Source organism: Hordeum vulgare, chromosome 3H (genome assembly GCF_904849725.1).
Source record: "Hordeum vulgare subsp. vulgare chromosome 3H, MorexV3_pseudomolecules_assembly, whole genome shotgun sequence".
NCBI classification, from domain to species: Eukaryota; Viridiplantae; Streptophyta; class Magnoliopsida; order Poales; family Poaceae; genus Hordeum; species Hordeum vulgare.
Window position 1 is genome coordinate 616942138 of NC_058520.1, and position 18175 is coordinate 616960312.

The following is an 18175-nucleotide window of genomic DNA, read 5'->3' on the forward strand; positions in this document are numbered from 1 at the left end:
AAAGAAAGAAGCAAGAGGTAGTAGTAGAGATATGGACGGAGCGGAGGGAATCAAATTGAGTGATGAGGCGGCCCCTATCCTTATTCCTCTTCCCTATGCGCGGTGGTCCCTTGGCCGCTCGCCTCCATCCTTTTAATTTCCTTTGCCAAAGTGCCTTTACCTATACGTGCGTGCAGCATCTCTTCTTCTCCTTCTGACTGCCTATAAATAGGCCTCGCTGCCCTTCCATTATTCCTCAAGCCAGCAAGAAGCACACAAGAAGCTCATAGCCATTCAAAGCCTCTTCATCTCCGAAGCTCCAACCGAACCGAGGATGTCTTGCTGCGGAGGAAACTGCGGCTGCGGCAGCGCCTGCAAGTGCGGCAACGGCTGCGGCGGCTGCAACATGTACCCGGAGGTTGAGGCCGCTGGCGCCACCCTCCTCGTCGCCGCCGCCGCCACCCACAAGGCGTACGTACCATCTCTTTCCTCATACATCATGCGCTCTCTCGCTATAATATGACTATATGTTGATCTTGCTATGGATGGGGTATGTGCAGGAGCTCCGGCGGGATGGAGATGACGGCGGAGAACGGCGGCTGCGGCTGCACCCAGTGCAACTGCGGCACCAGCTGCGGCTGCTCCTGCTGCAGCTGCTAGATCGATCGTCGATCATGCATGCACCGTGCATGCATCATCGTATCGTATCGATCTACTACTATCATACCATGTAACCGCAACCTGATCGAGGGCCTTTATGTACGCACCTGACCTGCATCAGAGCAGGTGCCATGCCATCCTTGTAAAACGCCCCCCTAAATAAAATCTCCCTGGTTTAACTATACATGTGTTTGTGTTATGTTATATCATCACTTTCTTTTTCCTCTTCTTCATGAGGCAAAAAACACTGCTTAAGAGCTGAAAGGGCTGAGAAACTAGAAATGATCATAAGCAAGAGACTATGGATGTTGTGAATTTTGCGCTAGAAAATTTCCAAGATCGTACCTGCTGAAGAGCTTAAGAGCTTTCTTTTTCATGGAACAAAAAACACTGCTTAAGAGCTGAACGGGAAATATCATCAGTTGACATGCATCCGACCATGCATGCTGATGCTGGAAAATACGAGAAGATCAAGTTTCTAGCTTCGAATTAATTAAATTGTGGACCTCGCCAAAAGATTAATATAAAATATTCTCTTTGGGAGAAAGCAAACTAGTAAGACTTAAACGAATCCTTTCGCCCCAAAAAAGACCGAAATAAATCATGCACGCCACATTGCACACTGGGTTGGTTTTGCAAGAATTTTTCACTTTGCAAAGGTTCCGACACGATAGTATTGCACTTTGCACCTGGCACGACAATATTAGTAAGACATTTCCCTTGTTGTCCACCGCCAAAAAAAATATTAGTATTGCATTTTAATAAAAAACTAATCGAAGCTACATATTATTATTTCACTTTACTGGTGTCCTTATGCCGTTTTCATATTATTATTTCTGTCGAATTGTTTGTTGTGTGGCTGTCTGCATATCTTAATTCTGCATAAGCCAGGTGTTGCTCATCATGATTTGTATCTGCTTGATGTCATATTTTAAATTAATAAAAGCGTCCTTTATTAAAATACTCCAGATGTTTGCTGTTGGTCCAAGAGCTTGCAATCACCTTGCTATGATCTTGCGGCTCACTTTTCTTCCTTTCCCATCCCCGCACTTGCCCTTTTGCTACTTATTCGTATGAAGGCAACATAATTCGAGCAATTGCGCCATTCTTTTGCTCTTGTTGACTTGGATGAAGCTGGGTATAGGACAAACCCTATCATATATTGATGAGTACATGGTACCTTGGATATGATCATCAATATTGCATATGCGTATTTATTTGAAGTGATTTATGAAAAAAGTTATGCAATAATCTATTTATGTTATAAAGAAGAAAAATAATTCATCTCTTTTTGTTTCATGCCTAATTACAGAACTATCGGACACTTGTACAATCCACATATGAAGATAAGGAAAAAAGAGGCGTTTAGGTGCTCTTCAAAAAGTTCTCTCATGTCACTTTTAGTCCAAGAGAAGATAGAGTCCAAGCCTCTCACGTTCTCGACTCAGATTCGGACTCCACACACATACCTATCTCAAAATGCCAAAAGCTTTTGCATCCCGACTCCAAATTGGATGATTCCTTTTTTTGTTGAAAAGTGGATTTCATGTAGTCTCCAACCCTATTGGATTCACCTTCAAATTCGTCCGGCGTGGTGATATTAACGAAACAATCTAATATTGCAGCACAATCCAAGTCAAACTATAAGTCCAAAGGTGTTGCATCACCTCCACTTGGGCCCATTGATGGGGAACGTCGCATGGGAAACAAAAAATTTGCTACGCGCACGAAGACCTATCATGGTGATGTCCATCTACGAGAGGGGATTTCCGATCTACGTACCCTTGTAGATCACACAGCAGAAGCGTTAGTGAACGCGGTTGATGTAGTGGAACGTCCTCACGTCCCTCGATCCACCCCGCGAACCGTCCCACGAACCGTTCCGCGATCCGTCCCATGATCTAGTGCCGAACGGACGGCACCTCCGCGTTCAGCACACGTACAGCTCGACGATGATCTCGGCCTTCTTGATCCAGCAAGAGAGACGGAGAGGTAGATGAGTTCTCCGGCAGCGTGACGGCGCTCCGAAGGTTGGTGGTGATCTGATCTCGGCAGGGCTCCGCCCGAGCTCCACAGAAACGCGATCTAGAGGTAAAACCGTGGAGGTATGTGGTCGGGCTGCCTTTGAAAAGTTATCTCAAATCAGCCCTAATTGCTCCATATATATAGGAGGAGGGAGGCGAGGCTTGCCTTGAGGCTCAAGGAGCCCCAAGGGCTGCGCCACCAAGGGAGGAGGAGTCCTCCTCCAATCCTAGTCCAACTAGGATTGGAAAGTGGAGTCCTTCTCTCCTTTCCCACCTCCTTTTTTTTCTTTCTCTTTGATTTTCTATCCTTGGCGCATAGAGCCTTCTTGGGCTGTCCCACCAGCCCACCAAGGGCTGGTGCGCCACCCCTAAGGCCTATGGGCTTCCCCGGGGTGGGTTGCCCCCCCCCCCCCCGGTGAACACCCGGAACCCATTCGTCATTCCCGGTACATTCACGGTAACTCCGAAAACCTTCCGGTAATCAAATGAGGTCATCCTATATATCAATCTTCGTTTCCGGACCATTCCGGAAACCCTCGTGACGTCCGTGATCTTATCCGAGACTCCGAACAACATTCGGTAACCAACCATATAACTCAAATACGCATAAAACAACGTTGAACCTTAAGTGTGCAGACCCTGCGGGTTCGAGAACTATGCAGACATGACCCGAGTGACTCCTCGGTCAATATCCAATAGCGGGACCTGGATGCCCATATTGGATCCCACATATTCTACGAAGATCTTATCGTTTGAACCTCAGTGCCAAGGATTCATATAATCCCGTATGTCATTCCCTTTGTCCTTCGGTATGTTACTTGCCCGAGATTCGATCGTCAGTATCCGCATACCTATTTCAATCTCGTTTACCGGCAAGTCTCTTTACTCGTTCCATAATACAAGATCCCGCAACTTACACTAAGTCACATTGCTTGCAAGGCTTGTGCGTGATGTTGTATTACCGAGTGGGCCCCGAGATACCTCTCCGTCACACGGAGTGACAAATCCCAGTCTCGATCCATACTAACTCAACAAACACCTTCGGATATACCTATAGAGCATCTTTATAGTCACCCAGTTACGTTGCGACGTTTGATACACACAAAGCATTCCTCCGGTGTCAGTGAGTTATATGATCTCATGGTCATAGGAACAAATACTTGACATGCAGAAAACAGTAGCAACAAAATGACACGATCAACATGCTACGTTTATTAGTTTGGGTCTAGTCCATCACGTGATTCTCCTAATGACGTGATCCAGTTATCAAGCAACAACACCTTGTACATAATCAGATGACCCTGACTATCTTTGATCAACTGGCTAGCCACCTAGAGGCTTGCTAGGGACAGTGTTTTGTCTATGTATCCACACATGTATATAAGTCTTCATTCAATACAATTATAGCATGGATAATAAACGATTATCTTGATACAGCAATTATAATAATAACTATATTTATTATTGCCTCTAGGGCATAATTCCAACAGTCTCCCACTTGCACTAGAGTCAATAATCTAGCCCTCACATCATCATGCGAATTACATTGTAATAAATCTAACACCCATACAGTTCTGGTGTTGATCATGCTTTGCCCGTGGAAGAGGTTTAGTCAGCGGGTCTGCTACATTCAGATCCGTGTGCACTTTGCATATATTTACGTCCTCCCCTTCGACGTAGTCGCGGATGAGGTTGAAGCGTCGTTTGATGTGTCTGGTCTTCTTGTGAAACCGTGGTTCCTTTGCTAAGGAAATGGCACCCGTGTTGTCACAGAACAAGGTTATTGGATTCAGTGCGCTTGGCACCACTCCAAGATCCGTCATGAACTGCTTCATCCAGACACCCTCCTTAGCCGCCTCCGAGGCAGCCATGTACTCCGCTTCACATGTAGAATCTGCTACGACGCTTTGCTTGGAACTGCACCATACTTATGGCCAGGCTAACATCCGGTCTAGTGCACAGCATCGCATACATGATAGAACCTATGGCTGAAGCATAGGGGACGGAGCGCATATGCTCTCTATCTTCATCAGTTGCTGGGCACTGAGTCTTACTCAATCTCGTACCTTGTAGAACTGGCAAGAACCCTTTCTTGGACTGTTCCATTTTGAACCTCTTCAAAACTTTATCAAGGTATGTGCTTTGTGAAAGTCCTATCAGGCGTTTTGATCTATCCTTATAGATCTTAATGCCTAGAATGTAAGCAGCTTCTCCTAGGTCCTTCATAGAGAAACTTTTATTCAAGTAATCCTTTATGCTCTCTAAAAACTCTACGTTGTTTCCAATCAGTAATATGTCATCCACATATAATATTAGAAACGCCACAGAGCTCCCACTCACTTTCTTGTAAATACAAGATTCTCCAACCACTTGTATAAACCCAAATGCTTTGATCACCTCATCAACGCGTTTGTTCCAACTCCGAGATGCTTGCACCAGTCCATAAATGGATCGCTGGAGCTTGCACACCTTGTTAGCATTCTTAGGATCGACAAAACCTTCGGGTTGTATCATATACAATTCTTCCTTAAGGAAACCGTTAAGGAACGCCGTTTTGACATCCATCTGCCAGATTTCATAATCGAAAAATGCAGCTATTGCTAACATGATTCTGACGGACTTAAGCATCGCTACGGGTGAGAAAGTCTCATCGTAGTCAACTCCTTGAACTTGTGAAAAACCCTTTGCCACAAGTCGAGCTTTATAAACGGTCACATTACCGTCAGTGTCCGTCTTCCTCTTAAAGATCCATTTGTTCTGAATGGCCTTGCGGCCCTCGGGCAGTACCTCCAAAGTCCACACTTTGTTCTCATACATGGATCCTATCTCGGACTTCATGGCTTCCAGCCATTTGTTGGAATGTGGGCCCACCATTGCTTCTTCATAATTCGCAGGTTCATTGTTGTCTAACAACATGATTGATAAGACGGGATTACCGTACCACTCTGGAGCAGCACGTGGTCTCGTCGACCTGCGTGGTTCGACAGAAACTTGAACTGGAGTTTCATGATCATGATCATTAACTTCCTCCTCAACCGGCGTCGCAATGACAGAGGTTTCCCCTTGCCCTGCGCCACCATCCAGAGGGATGAGAGGTTCGACAACCTCGTCAAGTTCTATCTTCCTCCCACTCAATTCTCTCGAGAGAAACTCCTTCTCGAGAAAAGCTCCGTTTTTAGCAACAAACACTTTGCCCTCGGATTTGAGATAGAAGGTGTACCCAACTGTCTCTTTTGGGTAACCTATGAAGACGCACTTTTCCGCTTTGGGTTCCAGATTTTCAGGCTGAAGCTTTTTGACATAAGCATCACATCCCCAAACTTTAAGAAACGACAACTTTGGCCTTTTGCCATACCACAGTTCGTATGGTGTCGTCTCAACGGATTTTGATGGTGCCCTATTTAAAGTGAATGCAGCTGTTTCTAATGCATAGCCCCAAAATGATAACGGCAAATCAGTAAGAGACATCATAGATCGCACCATCTCTAATAGAGTACAATTACGACGTTCGGACACACCATTACGCTGTGGTGTTCCAGGCGGTGTTAACTGTGAAACAATTCCACATTGTCTTAAGTGAGCACCAAACTCGAAACTCAGATAATCACCCCCACGATCAGACCATAGGAACTTGATCTTCTTGTTACGATGATTTTCCACTTCACTCTGAAATTGCTTGAACTTTTCAAATGTTTCAGACTTGTGCTTCATCAAGTAGACATAACCATATCTACTTAAATCGTCAGTGAAGGTGAGAAAATAACGATATCCGCCGCGTGCCTCCACGCTCATCGGACCACACACATCGGTATGTATGATTTCCAACAAGTTACTTGCACGCTCCATTGTTCCTGAGAACGGAGTCTTAGTCATCTTGCCCATGAGGCATGGTTCGCACGTGTCAAGTGAATCAAAGTCAAGTGACTCCAAAAGTCCATCAGCATGGAGTTTCTTCATGCGCTTTACACCAATATGACCTAAGCGGCAGTGCCACAAAAATATGGCGCTATCATTGTTAACTCTAACTCTTTTGGTCTCAATGTTATGTATATGCGTATTGCTATCAAGATTCAATATGAACAATAATCTCACATTCGGTGCATGACCATAAAAGATGTTACTCATAGAAATAGAACAACCATTATTCTCTGACTTAAAAGAGTAACCGTCTCGCAATAAACAAGATCCAGATATAATGTTCATGCTCAACGCAGGCACTAAATAACAATGATTTAAGTTCATCACTAATCCTGACGGTAACTGAAGTGACACTATGCCGACGGCGATTGCTGTTGGGGAACGTCGCACGGGAAACAAAAATTTTCCTACGCGCACGAAGACCTATCATGGTGATGTCCATCTACGAGAGGGGATGAATGATCTACGTACCATTCTAGACCGTACAGCAGAAGCGTTAGAGAACGCGGTTGATGTAGTTGAACGTCCTCACGTCCCTCGATCCGCCCCGCGAACAATCCCGCGTTCAGTCCCACGATCTAGTACCGAACGGACGGCACCTCCGCGTTCAGCACACGTACAGCTCGACAATGATCTCGGCCTTCTTGATCCAGCAAGAGAGACGGAGAGGTAGAAGAGTTCTCCGGCAGCGTGTCGGCGCTCTGGAGGTTGGTGATGACCTTGTCTCAGCAGGGCTCCGCCCGAGCTCCGCAGAAACGCGATCTAGAGGAAAAACCGTGGAGGTATGTGGTCGGGCTGCCGTGGAAAAGTCGTCTCAAATCAGCCCTAAAACCTCCGTATATATAGGTGGGAGGGAGGGGACCTTGCCTTGGGGCTCAAGGAGCCCCAAGGGGGTCGGCCGAGTCCAAGGGGGGAGGACTCCCCCCCCAAACCGAGTTGGACTTGGTTTGGTGGGAGGGAGTCCCCCTTCCTTCCCACCTCCTCCTTTTTTTTTTCTTTCTCTTTGATTTTTATCTCTATGGCGCATAGGGCACTTGTGGGCTGTCCCACCAGCCCACTAAGGGCTGGTGTGCCTCCCTCAAGGCCTATGGGCTTCACCGGGGTGGGTTGCCCCCCCCCCCCCCCCCCCGTGAACTCCCGGAACCCATTCGTCATTCCCGGTACATTCCCAGTAACTCCGAAAATCCTTCCGGTAATCAAATGAGGACATCCTATATATCAATCTTCGTTTCCGGACCATTCCGGAAACCCTCGTGACGTCCGTGATCTCATCCGGGACTCCGAACAACATTCGGTAACCAACCATATAACTCTAATACGCATAAAACAACGTCGAACCTTAAGTGTGCAGACCCTGCGGGTTCGAGAACTATGTAGACATGATCCGAGAGACTTCTCGGTCAATATCCAATAGCGGCACCTGCATGCCCATATTGGATCCTACATATTCTACGAAGATCTTATCGTTTGAACCTCAGTGCCAAGGATTCATATAGTCCCGTATGTTATTCCCTTTGTCCTTCGGTATGTTACTTGCCCGAGATTTGATCGTCAGTATCCGCATACCTATTTCAATCTCGTTTACCGGCAAGTCTCTTTACTCATTCCGTAATACAAGATCCCGCAACTTACACTAAGTTACATTGCTTGCAAGGCTTGTGTGTGATGTTGTATTACCGAGTGGGCCCCGAGATACCTCTCCGTCACACGGAGTGACAAATCCCAGTCTTGATCCATACTAACTCAACTAACACCTTCGGAGATACCTGTAGAGCATCTTTATAGTCACCCAGTTACGTTGCGATGTTTGATACACACAAAGCATTCCTCCGGTGTCAGTGAGTTATATGATCTCATGGTCATAGGAATAAATACTTGACACGCAGAAAACAGTAGCAACAAAATGACACGATCAACATGCTACGTCTATTAGTTTGGGTCTAGTCCATCACATGATTCTCTTAATGATGTGATCCCGTTATCAAGTGACAACACTTGCCCATGGCCAGGAAACCTTGACCATCTTTGATCAACGAGCTAGTCAACTAGAGGCTTACTAGGGACAGTCTTTTGTCTATGTATCCACACAAGTATTGTGTTTCCAATCAATACAATTATAGCATGGATAATAAATGATTATCATGAACTAAGAAATATAATAATAACTAATTTATTATTGCCTCTAGGGCATATTTCCAACAATTGCATCAACCTTGGAACCATTTCCTACGCGCATCGTCACTTCATCTTTCGCCAGCCTTCGCCTATTCCGCAGTTCCTGTTTCAAGTTGCAAATATGAGCAACAGAACCGGTATCGAATACCCAGGCACTACTACGAGAGCCGGTTAAGTACACATCAATAACATGTATATCAAATATACCTGATTTTTCTTTGCCCGCCTTCTTATCTGCCAGATACTTGGGGCAATTGCGCTTCCAGTGACCCATACCCTTGCAATAGTTACACTCTGTTTCCGGCTTAGGTCCAGCTTTGGGTTTCTTCGTCGGATTGGCAACAGGCTTGCTGCTCTTCTTCGAATTGCCCTTCTTGCCTTTGCCGTTTCTCTTGAAACTAGTGGTCTTATTCACCATCAACACTTGATGCTCTTTACGGAGTTCAGACTCTGTGACTTTCACCATCGCAAACAACTCGCCGGGAGACTTGTTCATCCCTTGCATGTTGTAGTTCAACACAAAGCCTTTATAGCTTGGCGGCAGTGATTGAAGGATTCTGTCAGTGATAGCTTCTTGCGGGAGTTCAATCCCCAGCTCAGCTAGACGGTTTGAGTACCCAGACATTTTGAGCACATGTTCACTGAGAGATGAGTTTTCCTCCATCTTGCAAGCATAGAATTTATCAGAGGTCTCATACCTCTCGATTCGGGCGTTCTTCTGAAAGATAAACTCCAACTCCTGGAACATCTCAAATGCTCCATGACGCTCAAAGCGACGTTGAAGTCCCGGTTCTAAGCCATACAAGACTGCACATTGAACTATTGAGTAGTCCTCCTTACGTGCTAACCAAGCGTTCTTAACATCCTGATCAGCCGTAGCGGGTGGTTCATCTCCTAACGCAGCATTAAGGACATAATCCTTCTTCCCAGCTTGTAAGATTAGCTTAAGATTACGAGCCCAGTCTACAAAGTTGCTTCCATCATCTTTCAACTTAGCTTTCTCTAGGAACCTATTAAAATTCAGGATGACTGTCGCGTGAGCCATGATCTACAACACAAATATATTCAAAGTGGACTTAGACTATCTTCAAGATAATTAGAGTTTAACTTAATCAAATTATTTGCTAAACTCCCACTCAAAAAGTACATCTCTCTAGTCATTTGAGTGGTTCCTGATCCACTTACACTAGCTCAAGTCCGATCATCACGTGAGTTGAGTATAGTTTCAATGGTAAGCATCCCTATGCTAATCATATCATCTATATGATTCATGATCGACCTTTCGGTCTCATGTGTTCCGAGGCCATGTCTGCACATGCTAGGCTCGTCAAGCTTAACCCGAGTGTTCCGCGTGCGCAACTGTTTTGCACCCGTTGTATGTGAACGTTGAGTCTATCACACCCGATCATCACGTGGTGTCTCGAAACGACGAACTGTAGCAACGGTGCACAGTCGGGGAGAACACAATTTCGTCTTGAAATTTTAGTGAGAGATCACCTCATAATGCTACCGTCGTTCTAAGCAAAATAAGGTGCATAAAAGGATTAACATCACATGCAATTCATAAGTGACATGATATGGCCATCATCACGTGCTTCTTGATCTCCATCATGAAAGCACCGGCACGATCTTCTTGTCACCGGCGCCACGCCATGATCTCCATCAACGTGTTGCCATCGGGGCTGTCGTGCTACTCATGCTATTACTACAAAAGCTACATCCTAGCAAAATAGTAAACACATCTGCAAGCACAAACATTAGTATAAAGACAACCCTATGGCTCCTGCCGGTTGCCGTACCATCGACGTGCAAGTCGATATTTCTATTACAACATGATCATCTCATACATCCAATATATCACATCACATCGTTGGCCATATCACATCACAAGCATACCCTGCAAAAACAAGTTAGACGTCCTCTAATTTTGTTGTTGCATGTTTTACGTGGTGACCATGGGTATCTAGTAGGATCGCATATTACTTACGCAAACACCACAACGGAGATATATGAGTTGCTATTTAACCTCATCCAAGGACCTCCTCGGTCAAATCCGATTCAACTAAAGTTGGAGAAACCGACACTTGCCAGTCATCTTTGAGCAACGGAGTTACTCGTAACGATGAAACCAGTCTCTCGTAAGCGTATGAGTGATGTCGGTCCAAGCCGCTTCAATCCAACAATACCGCGGAATCAAGAAAAGACTAAGGAGGGCAGCAAAACGCACATCACCGCCCACAAAAAATTTTGTGTTCTACTCGAGAAGACATCTACGCATGAACCTAGCTCTAATACCACTGTTGGGGAACGTCGCATGGGAAACAAAAATTTTCCTACGCGCACGAAGACCTATCATGGTGATGTCCATCTACGAGAGGGGATGAGTGATCTACGTACCCTTGTAGATCGTATAGCAGAAGCGTTAGTGAACGCGGTTGATGTAGTGGAACGTCCTCACGTCCCTCGATCCGCCCCGCGAACAATCCCGCGATCAGTCCCACGATCTAGTACCGAACGGACGGCACCTCCGCGTTCAGCACACGTACAGCTCGACGATGATCTCGGCCTTCTTGATCCAGCAAGAGAGACAGAGAGGTAGAAGAGTTCTCCGGCAGCGTGACGGTGCTCCGGAGGTTGGTGATGACCTTGTCTCAGCAGGGCTCCGCCCGAGCTCCGCAGAAACGCGATCTAGAGGAGAAACTGTGGAGGTATGTGGTCGGGCTGCCGTGGAAAAGTCGTCTCAAATCAGCCCTAAAACCTCCGTATATATAGGTGGGAGGGAGGGGACCTTGCCTTGGGGCTCAAGGAGCCCCAAGGGGGTCGGCCGAGTCCAAGGGGGGAGGACTCCCCCCCAAACCGAGTTGGACTTGGTTTGGTGGGAGGGAGTCCCCCTTCCTTCCCACCTCCTCCTTTTTTTTCTCTTTTCTCTTGATTTTCTCTTCTTGTTGCATAGAGCCCTTTTGGGCTGTCCCACCAGCCCACTAAGGGCTGGTGTGCCACCCTCAAGGCCTATGGGCTTCCCCGGGGTGGGTTGCCCCCCCCCCCCCGGTGAACTCCCGGAACCCATTCGTCATTCCCGGTACATTCTCGGTAACTCCGAAAACCTTCCGGTAATCAAATGAGGTCATCCTATATATCAATCTTCGTTTCCGGACTATTCCGGAAACCCTCGTGACGTCCGTGATCTCATCCGGGACTCCGAACAACATTCGGTAACCAACCATATAACTCAAATACGCATAAAACAACGTCAAACCTTAAGTGTGCAGACCCTGCGGGTTCGAGAACTATGTAGACATGACCCGAGAGACTCCTCGGTTAATATCCAATAGCGGGACCTGGATTCCCATATTGGATCCTACATATTCTACGAAGATCTTATCGTTTGAACCTCAGTGCCAAGGATTCATATAATCCCGTATGTCATTCCCTTTGTCCTTCGGTATGTTACTTGCCCGAGATTCGATCGTCAGTATCCGTATACCTATTTCAATCTCGTTCACCGGCAAGTCTCTTTACTCGTTCCGTAATACAAGATCCCGCAACTTACACTAAGTTAAATTGCTTGCAAGGCTTGTGTGTGATGTTGTATTACCGAGTGGGCCCCGAGATACCTCTCCGTTCACACGGAGTGACAAAACCCAGTCTTGATCCATACTAACTCAACTAACACCTTCGGAGATACCTGTAGAGCATCTTTATAGTCACCCAGTTATGTTGCGACGTTTGATATACACAAAGCATTCCTCCGGTGTCAGTGAGTTATATGATCTCATGGTCATAGGAATAAATACTTGACACGCAGAAAACAGTAGCAACAAAATGACACGATCAACATGCTACGTCTATTAGTTTGGGTCTAGTCCATCACGTGATTCTCCTAATGACGTGATCCAGTTATCAAACAACAACACCTTGTTCATAATCAGAAGACACTGACTATCTTTGATCAACTGGCTAGCCAACTAGAGGCTTGCTAGGGACAGTGTTTGTCTATGTATCCACACATGTAAATGAGTCTTCATTCAATACAATTATAGCATGGATAATAAACGATTATCTTGATACAGGAATTATAATAATAACTATATTTATTATTGCCTCTAGGGCATAATTCCAACACCCCCCCCCCCCCCCGGTGAACACCCGGAACCCATTCGTCATTCCCGGTAACTCCGAAAACCTTCCGGTAATCAAATGAGGTCATCCGAAAACCTCGTGACGTCCGTGATCTTATCCGGGACTCCGAACAACATTCGGTAACCAACCATATAACTCAAATACGCATAAAACAACGTCGAACCTTAAGTGTGCAGACCCTGCGGGTTCGAGAACTATGCAGACATGACCCGAGTGGCTCCTTGGTCAATATCCAATAGCGGGACCTGGATGCCCATATTGGATCCCACATATTCTACGAAGATCTTATCGTTTGAACCTCAGCGCCAAGGATTCATATAATCCCGTATGTCATTCCCTTTGTCCTTCGGTATGTTACTTGCCCGAGATTCGATCGTCAGTATCCGCATACCTAGTTCAATCTCGTTTACCGGCAAGTCTCTTTACTCGTTCCGTAATACAAGATCCCGCAACTTACACTAAGTCACATTGCTTGCAAGGCTTGTGTGTGATGTTGTATTACCGAGTGGGCCCCGAGATACCTCTGTGTCACACGGAGTGACAAATCCCAGTCTCGATCCATACTAACTCAACGAACACCTTCGGATATACCTGTAGAGCATCTTTATAGTCACCCAGTTACGTTGCGACGTTTGATACACATAAAGCATTCCTCTGGTGTCAGTGAGTTATATGATCTCATGGTCATAGGAACAAATACTTGACACGCAGAAAACAGTAGCAACAAAATGACACGATCAACATGCTACGTCTATTAGTTTGGGTCTAGTCCATCACATGATTCTCCTAATGACGTGATCCAGTTATCAAGCAACAACACCTTGTACATAATCAGAAGACCCTAACTATCTTTGATCAACTGGCTAGCCAACTAGAGGCTTGCTAGGGACAGTGTTTTGTCTATGTATCCACACATGGATATAAGTCTTCATTCAATACAATTATAGCATGGATAATAAACGAGTATCTTGATACAGGAATTATAATAATAACTATATTTATTATTGCCTCTAGGGCATAATTCCAACACCCATGAGCTTTGTACGACCTAGGGTTAGTTTTAGACTGCCTTGGGACGTCCCCTCCTTGGACGCCACCCCTTGCTCCTATATAAGTAGATCAATCCAATAGCTTTTGTGATTGGGATTTGTTTAGTTAAAAGTTAGCCATTCCAACTTCTGTACTTGATTTGTGTCCAACGACCAAACCAAGACCTCTTTCGTATCCCCACCTTTTATCAATATTTCATCTATATCGCAATATTCAGATTGCATTATCATATTCTTGCTTGTTCTTTGATTGCATGCAGGAATAGACCTTTGTAGTCAGGTTGACCATCCTTCGACGTGGTCAATAACCTCTTGGAATTGGTTTAGCGACTGATAAGGTGCAACGCCGTGCATATTTGTAGTCGGTTCGTCATAGTCATCTTCACCAAATTTATAGTTATTGTCTCATCGAAAGACAGGGAACCCCGCCTCTATCATATGTATCCCCTTTATTCTACTCGATATGCACCAATGAATCTTTATGCATAATGAATTTTTGACTTGCATGTACACGTGCCTCTCCTTCCTTCGCCTCTTCTCCCAAGGGAAAATGCAAAATTGAATCTGCCTCATCTCTTGTGGCCTTAGGACCACCCTGCATTGGATCCTGGCCCTTGTCAATGGAGCTTCATTTTTAAATGTTGTTTGAGTTCCATTAGAGTTTGTGTCTTGGTTAGGAAGACGAGACGGTGCGGGATCCCTAAAGATAGGAAAGGTTCCCATCACCTTGCCCCCGTCCCGGTGATGCTCCTAGCATTGTTGGTGAGCATGTGGAGGTGTGTGTCTGACGGATCTCATAGGATTCTATCGATGGTTGTCTTTGGTGGATCTGATCGGACCCGGTCTTTGTTTGTCTATGTTCATGTGTCTTAAAGTTGGATCCTTCTGATCTACTTTTCTCTTCATCGGCGCCGGTTTATGTTCTGGTGCACTGGTCCTATGGGGCCTTAGCATGAGGACTTCTCAAATATCTACTAAAATAAGTTTTTTCGGGCTCCGGCGAGGGAGGGGCGATGACGGCGGCCTGTCTTCGGCTCGCTTCAGTGCTTTTCACTATCGCTAGGTGGTCTATGGATCTGGATGTAATTTTGTTTGTGTATTCGTTGTACTGCCTTGATTGGAGATGAATATATTAGGATTTTCTCACAAAAATATAATATTTATGAATAACCAATTCTCTATCTTCAACTTTGTTGTGTCCATTCTCAACTTGTGTCTCTTTAGCTTGTAGGGAGATATCTTGCCTCTCCATCAACTTCACATCTTTGTTCTCACTCGCGACGTCTTCAAATCTTATTCAGTGTCATATCCAAGTGGAAATTCATTTCTGTGGAGATGGTTTTCTTTCTGTTCACTCTCCGCCATGTATTTCACAACATAGACTAGAGAATATCATTACGTCGACGTATTTTACAACAATATATCTCATCCTCCTACTTTCATATTGTTGCTTCGGCATCCCACTCTTCCTCACTTAGATATTTCTCCATGGTAACATCTCATCCTCCTACTTTCGCTTCTTTGGACTCTAGCGGTCCCTAACAAGGTGCCTCTCTCTCCCCACGGTTGAATCGCCCCCTCTTTTTTCCTTCTTCTATCACATAATCACATAAGGTGAATACTCTTATCCTTTGAGCACCCCCAAGTAGTTGCTTTCCTTTGAGCACCGCCTTTCATATATTATTCGTACCCCCTTTACCGTTTCACGGTTTCTTTTTGAATGCATCTTCCTATTTAAGGATTGTATATCCCCTTCATCATTCTCTTTCAAGCTAAATAAAATGCATGAGAACATTAAAAATGCTAAGCAATAACAAAATGACCTCTGACCGAAAACCATTGAGCAAAATTTTATCAAGAACATCAAAAGTAGTGTGTCCCCTTCAAGTTTTGCCAAGGCTCATCTATCAACCTGTCAAATCATGTTTTTGAGAGGGGGTATTTCTCTGGATTAATGTTGAATATTTGACATAGTCTTCAAGAGCACCTACTACACATGTAGTGATCGATCAAATTTCACTAGTTATTATAAAGATCATGTGCTGCTTCTTAAGAAGATCAAGGGTATATAGAGAATTTTTGTTATGTTACGTTATGTGCAATTTTAACATAAATCTGCTCCCTATAAACTCAACTGATAGTGTATCACACGGCAAACATCACAACCAAAGAAGAGACCTATTAGCTCAGTTGATTAGAGCATCGTGCTAATAATGCGAAGGTTACAGACTTGAAAAAATGTATACATGAGAAATATAATAAATCATATAAGTATACATGTGAACATAAAAAAATCATGACAAAATTGAAGTAAATCATAAAAATATACAACATCATCAAATGAATATCTAATGAAATATAACTTTTACAGTATGAAACAAACAAACAATGCATTGGGAGTTTCCTAATAGTAATAGTAAGGTCATGTATATTAGCATGATGTTGTAATATTTTCCCTTGTGGTTATATTGCATAATATATAGCCCGGGAAACAATAAAATTAACACGAGGCCTATTAGCTTTGCTGGTTAAGGCATCGTGCGAAATATTGCAAAGGTCACATGTTTGAGACCAAAAAAATTGGATGGCTCCACCCCCGAGACCTTCAGTCTGTTGGACTGGTGTGATAACCAACTACACAACTAAAACAATCAACGTTGTAAAACTCAACATTTTTGAGAATACATACAAATATAATCCACTAAGCTTACGAGAAACTGACACAACACTGTGTCCTTACGATATCCACACTCTTGGAAACCACACATCACACCATTACCCCGTCGATCCAGTGTCCTTAAGAGTAGGTCTTTTTTTGGCAACAAGTCTTTGCGTTATATTCTAAGATCAGTGGGATAAACCCCACAAGAGAAATCAAGTGTTAATATCCACCAGATCGGCAATGATGACACCATTCTAAGGACCTCTGAGCAATCCATTGGTTGAATTAAAAAGTAGAAAAGGCCTCTGATATGTTCACGTGCACGGGCGACGACTATGGACCGCTAGTTCAACAAGAAGCCTATATCCGAGGAGCTAGCAACACTATGGAGTTTTTGTATTAAATCCATCTCTCCGTGGAGCTAGAAGAGAAGGGCTTCGAAAATGAGATTGAAGAAGGAAATGGTAGTACATGGCTGATTCCAAGAAGATCGGCTTCTTGCTGGTACCTAAGAAGAATTAAAAAGCATCACCAGCGGGAGGAGTCTAACAAAGAAAACCCAAACTGACCCGCTTAAACCGTCAAGAGGTCGAAAGAAGAGCATCACAAGTTAGCCGTCAAAGAATATAAAGGGGAAATGCACCATCTGGTGACCCAAAATAGAACAAACACATGGGAGTTTAAGAAAGCGGAGGATAGGCCATGGTCCACCGATATGGCTTTCAAATCAACCGAACTAACATAAAAAGGAAGCATGCACTACTACAAATCACTCCCTCCCTTCCAAAATAAATGTTGCCATTTTAGTTCAAATCATGACCCCTAATTTGAAAAGGGGGGAGTGCATTATCAATGACATGTGCTTAAACAATGCCCAAGATCCAGTAAAAATAATTAAGTATATCGAAATGGACTCATAGATTTTTCTTTTTTCTCTTTTTTTTGCATCTATGCTTTTTTGGGAAACTCTCTTTACTTATTCATTTGGAATGTTCATAGGGATCATTATAAGGTCATGGGAAGGACCAAGCCACACATGGCATCATATATATATATATATATATATATATATATATAGAGAGAGAGAGAGAGAGAGGGAGGGAGGGAGGGGGAGAGAGAGAGAGCTTAACAAGAAAATGAGCTTCAAAATTTCTGCTGCTTTGTTGATGATTAAACATACATACTTCAAATTTATACCTTGTGGCATTGATCTTACAAACATTGGATCCGCAGTCAGCCCCTGGACTTCTTCGCTATCTTTCACATCTGACAAACAATCAACAACAAATAACCTTCGAACAAAAAGATAAGCGACTAACGCATGTGCTTTCTTGCATGGCAGAGCTTTCTTAGTCGCCGGCTCAACGATTTGAGAAAACACCACATCCTAGGAACCAAGGAAAGCTTTGGTATCGATGCGGCAAACAACTCCCAATTCATGGACCTAACCATTCCTCTAGTTGCATGGAAACGGCTCACACCAGCTTTTATATGGTTGTTGTTGTTTTTGGTTTTTCTCTCCTTTTTCATTTTTCATTTTCTTTTTCTTTCTTTTCCATACTTCCTTT

The 18175-nt window shown here is 44.3% G+C and overlaps 1 protein-coding gene across 1 annotated transcript; it reads left to right on the forward strand.

Annotated features, from left to right (window-relative positions):
- Window positions 1-224: 224 nt before the first annotated feature.
- On the forward strand, window positions 225-823 carry LOC123445711 (metallothionein-like protein 2C). The gene is made up of 2 exons (XM_045122736.1): window positions 225-450; window positions 540-823. The coding sequence occupies exons 1-2, from the start codon at window positions 314-316 to the stop codon at window positions 637-639; spliced, it is 237 nt and encodes a 78-aa protein (XP_044978671.1). The 5' UTR covers window positions 225-313; the 3' UTR covers window positions 640-823.
- Window positions 824-18175: the final 17352 nt, after the last annotated feature.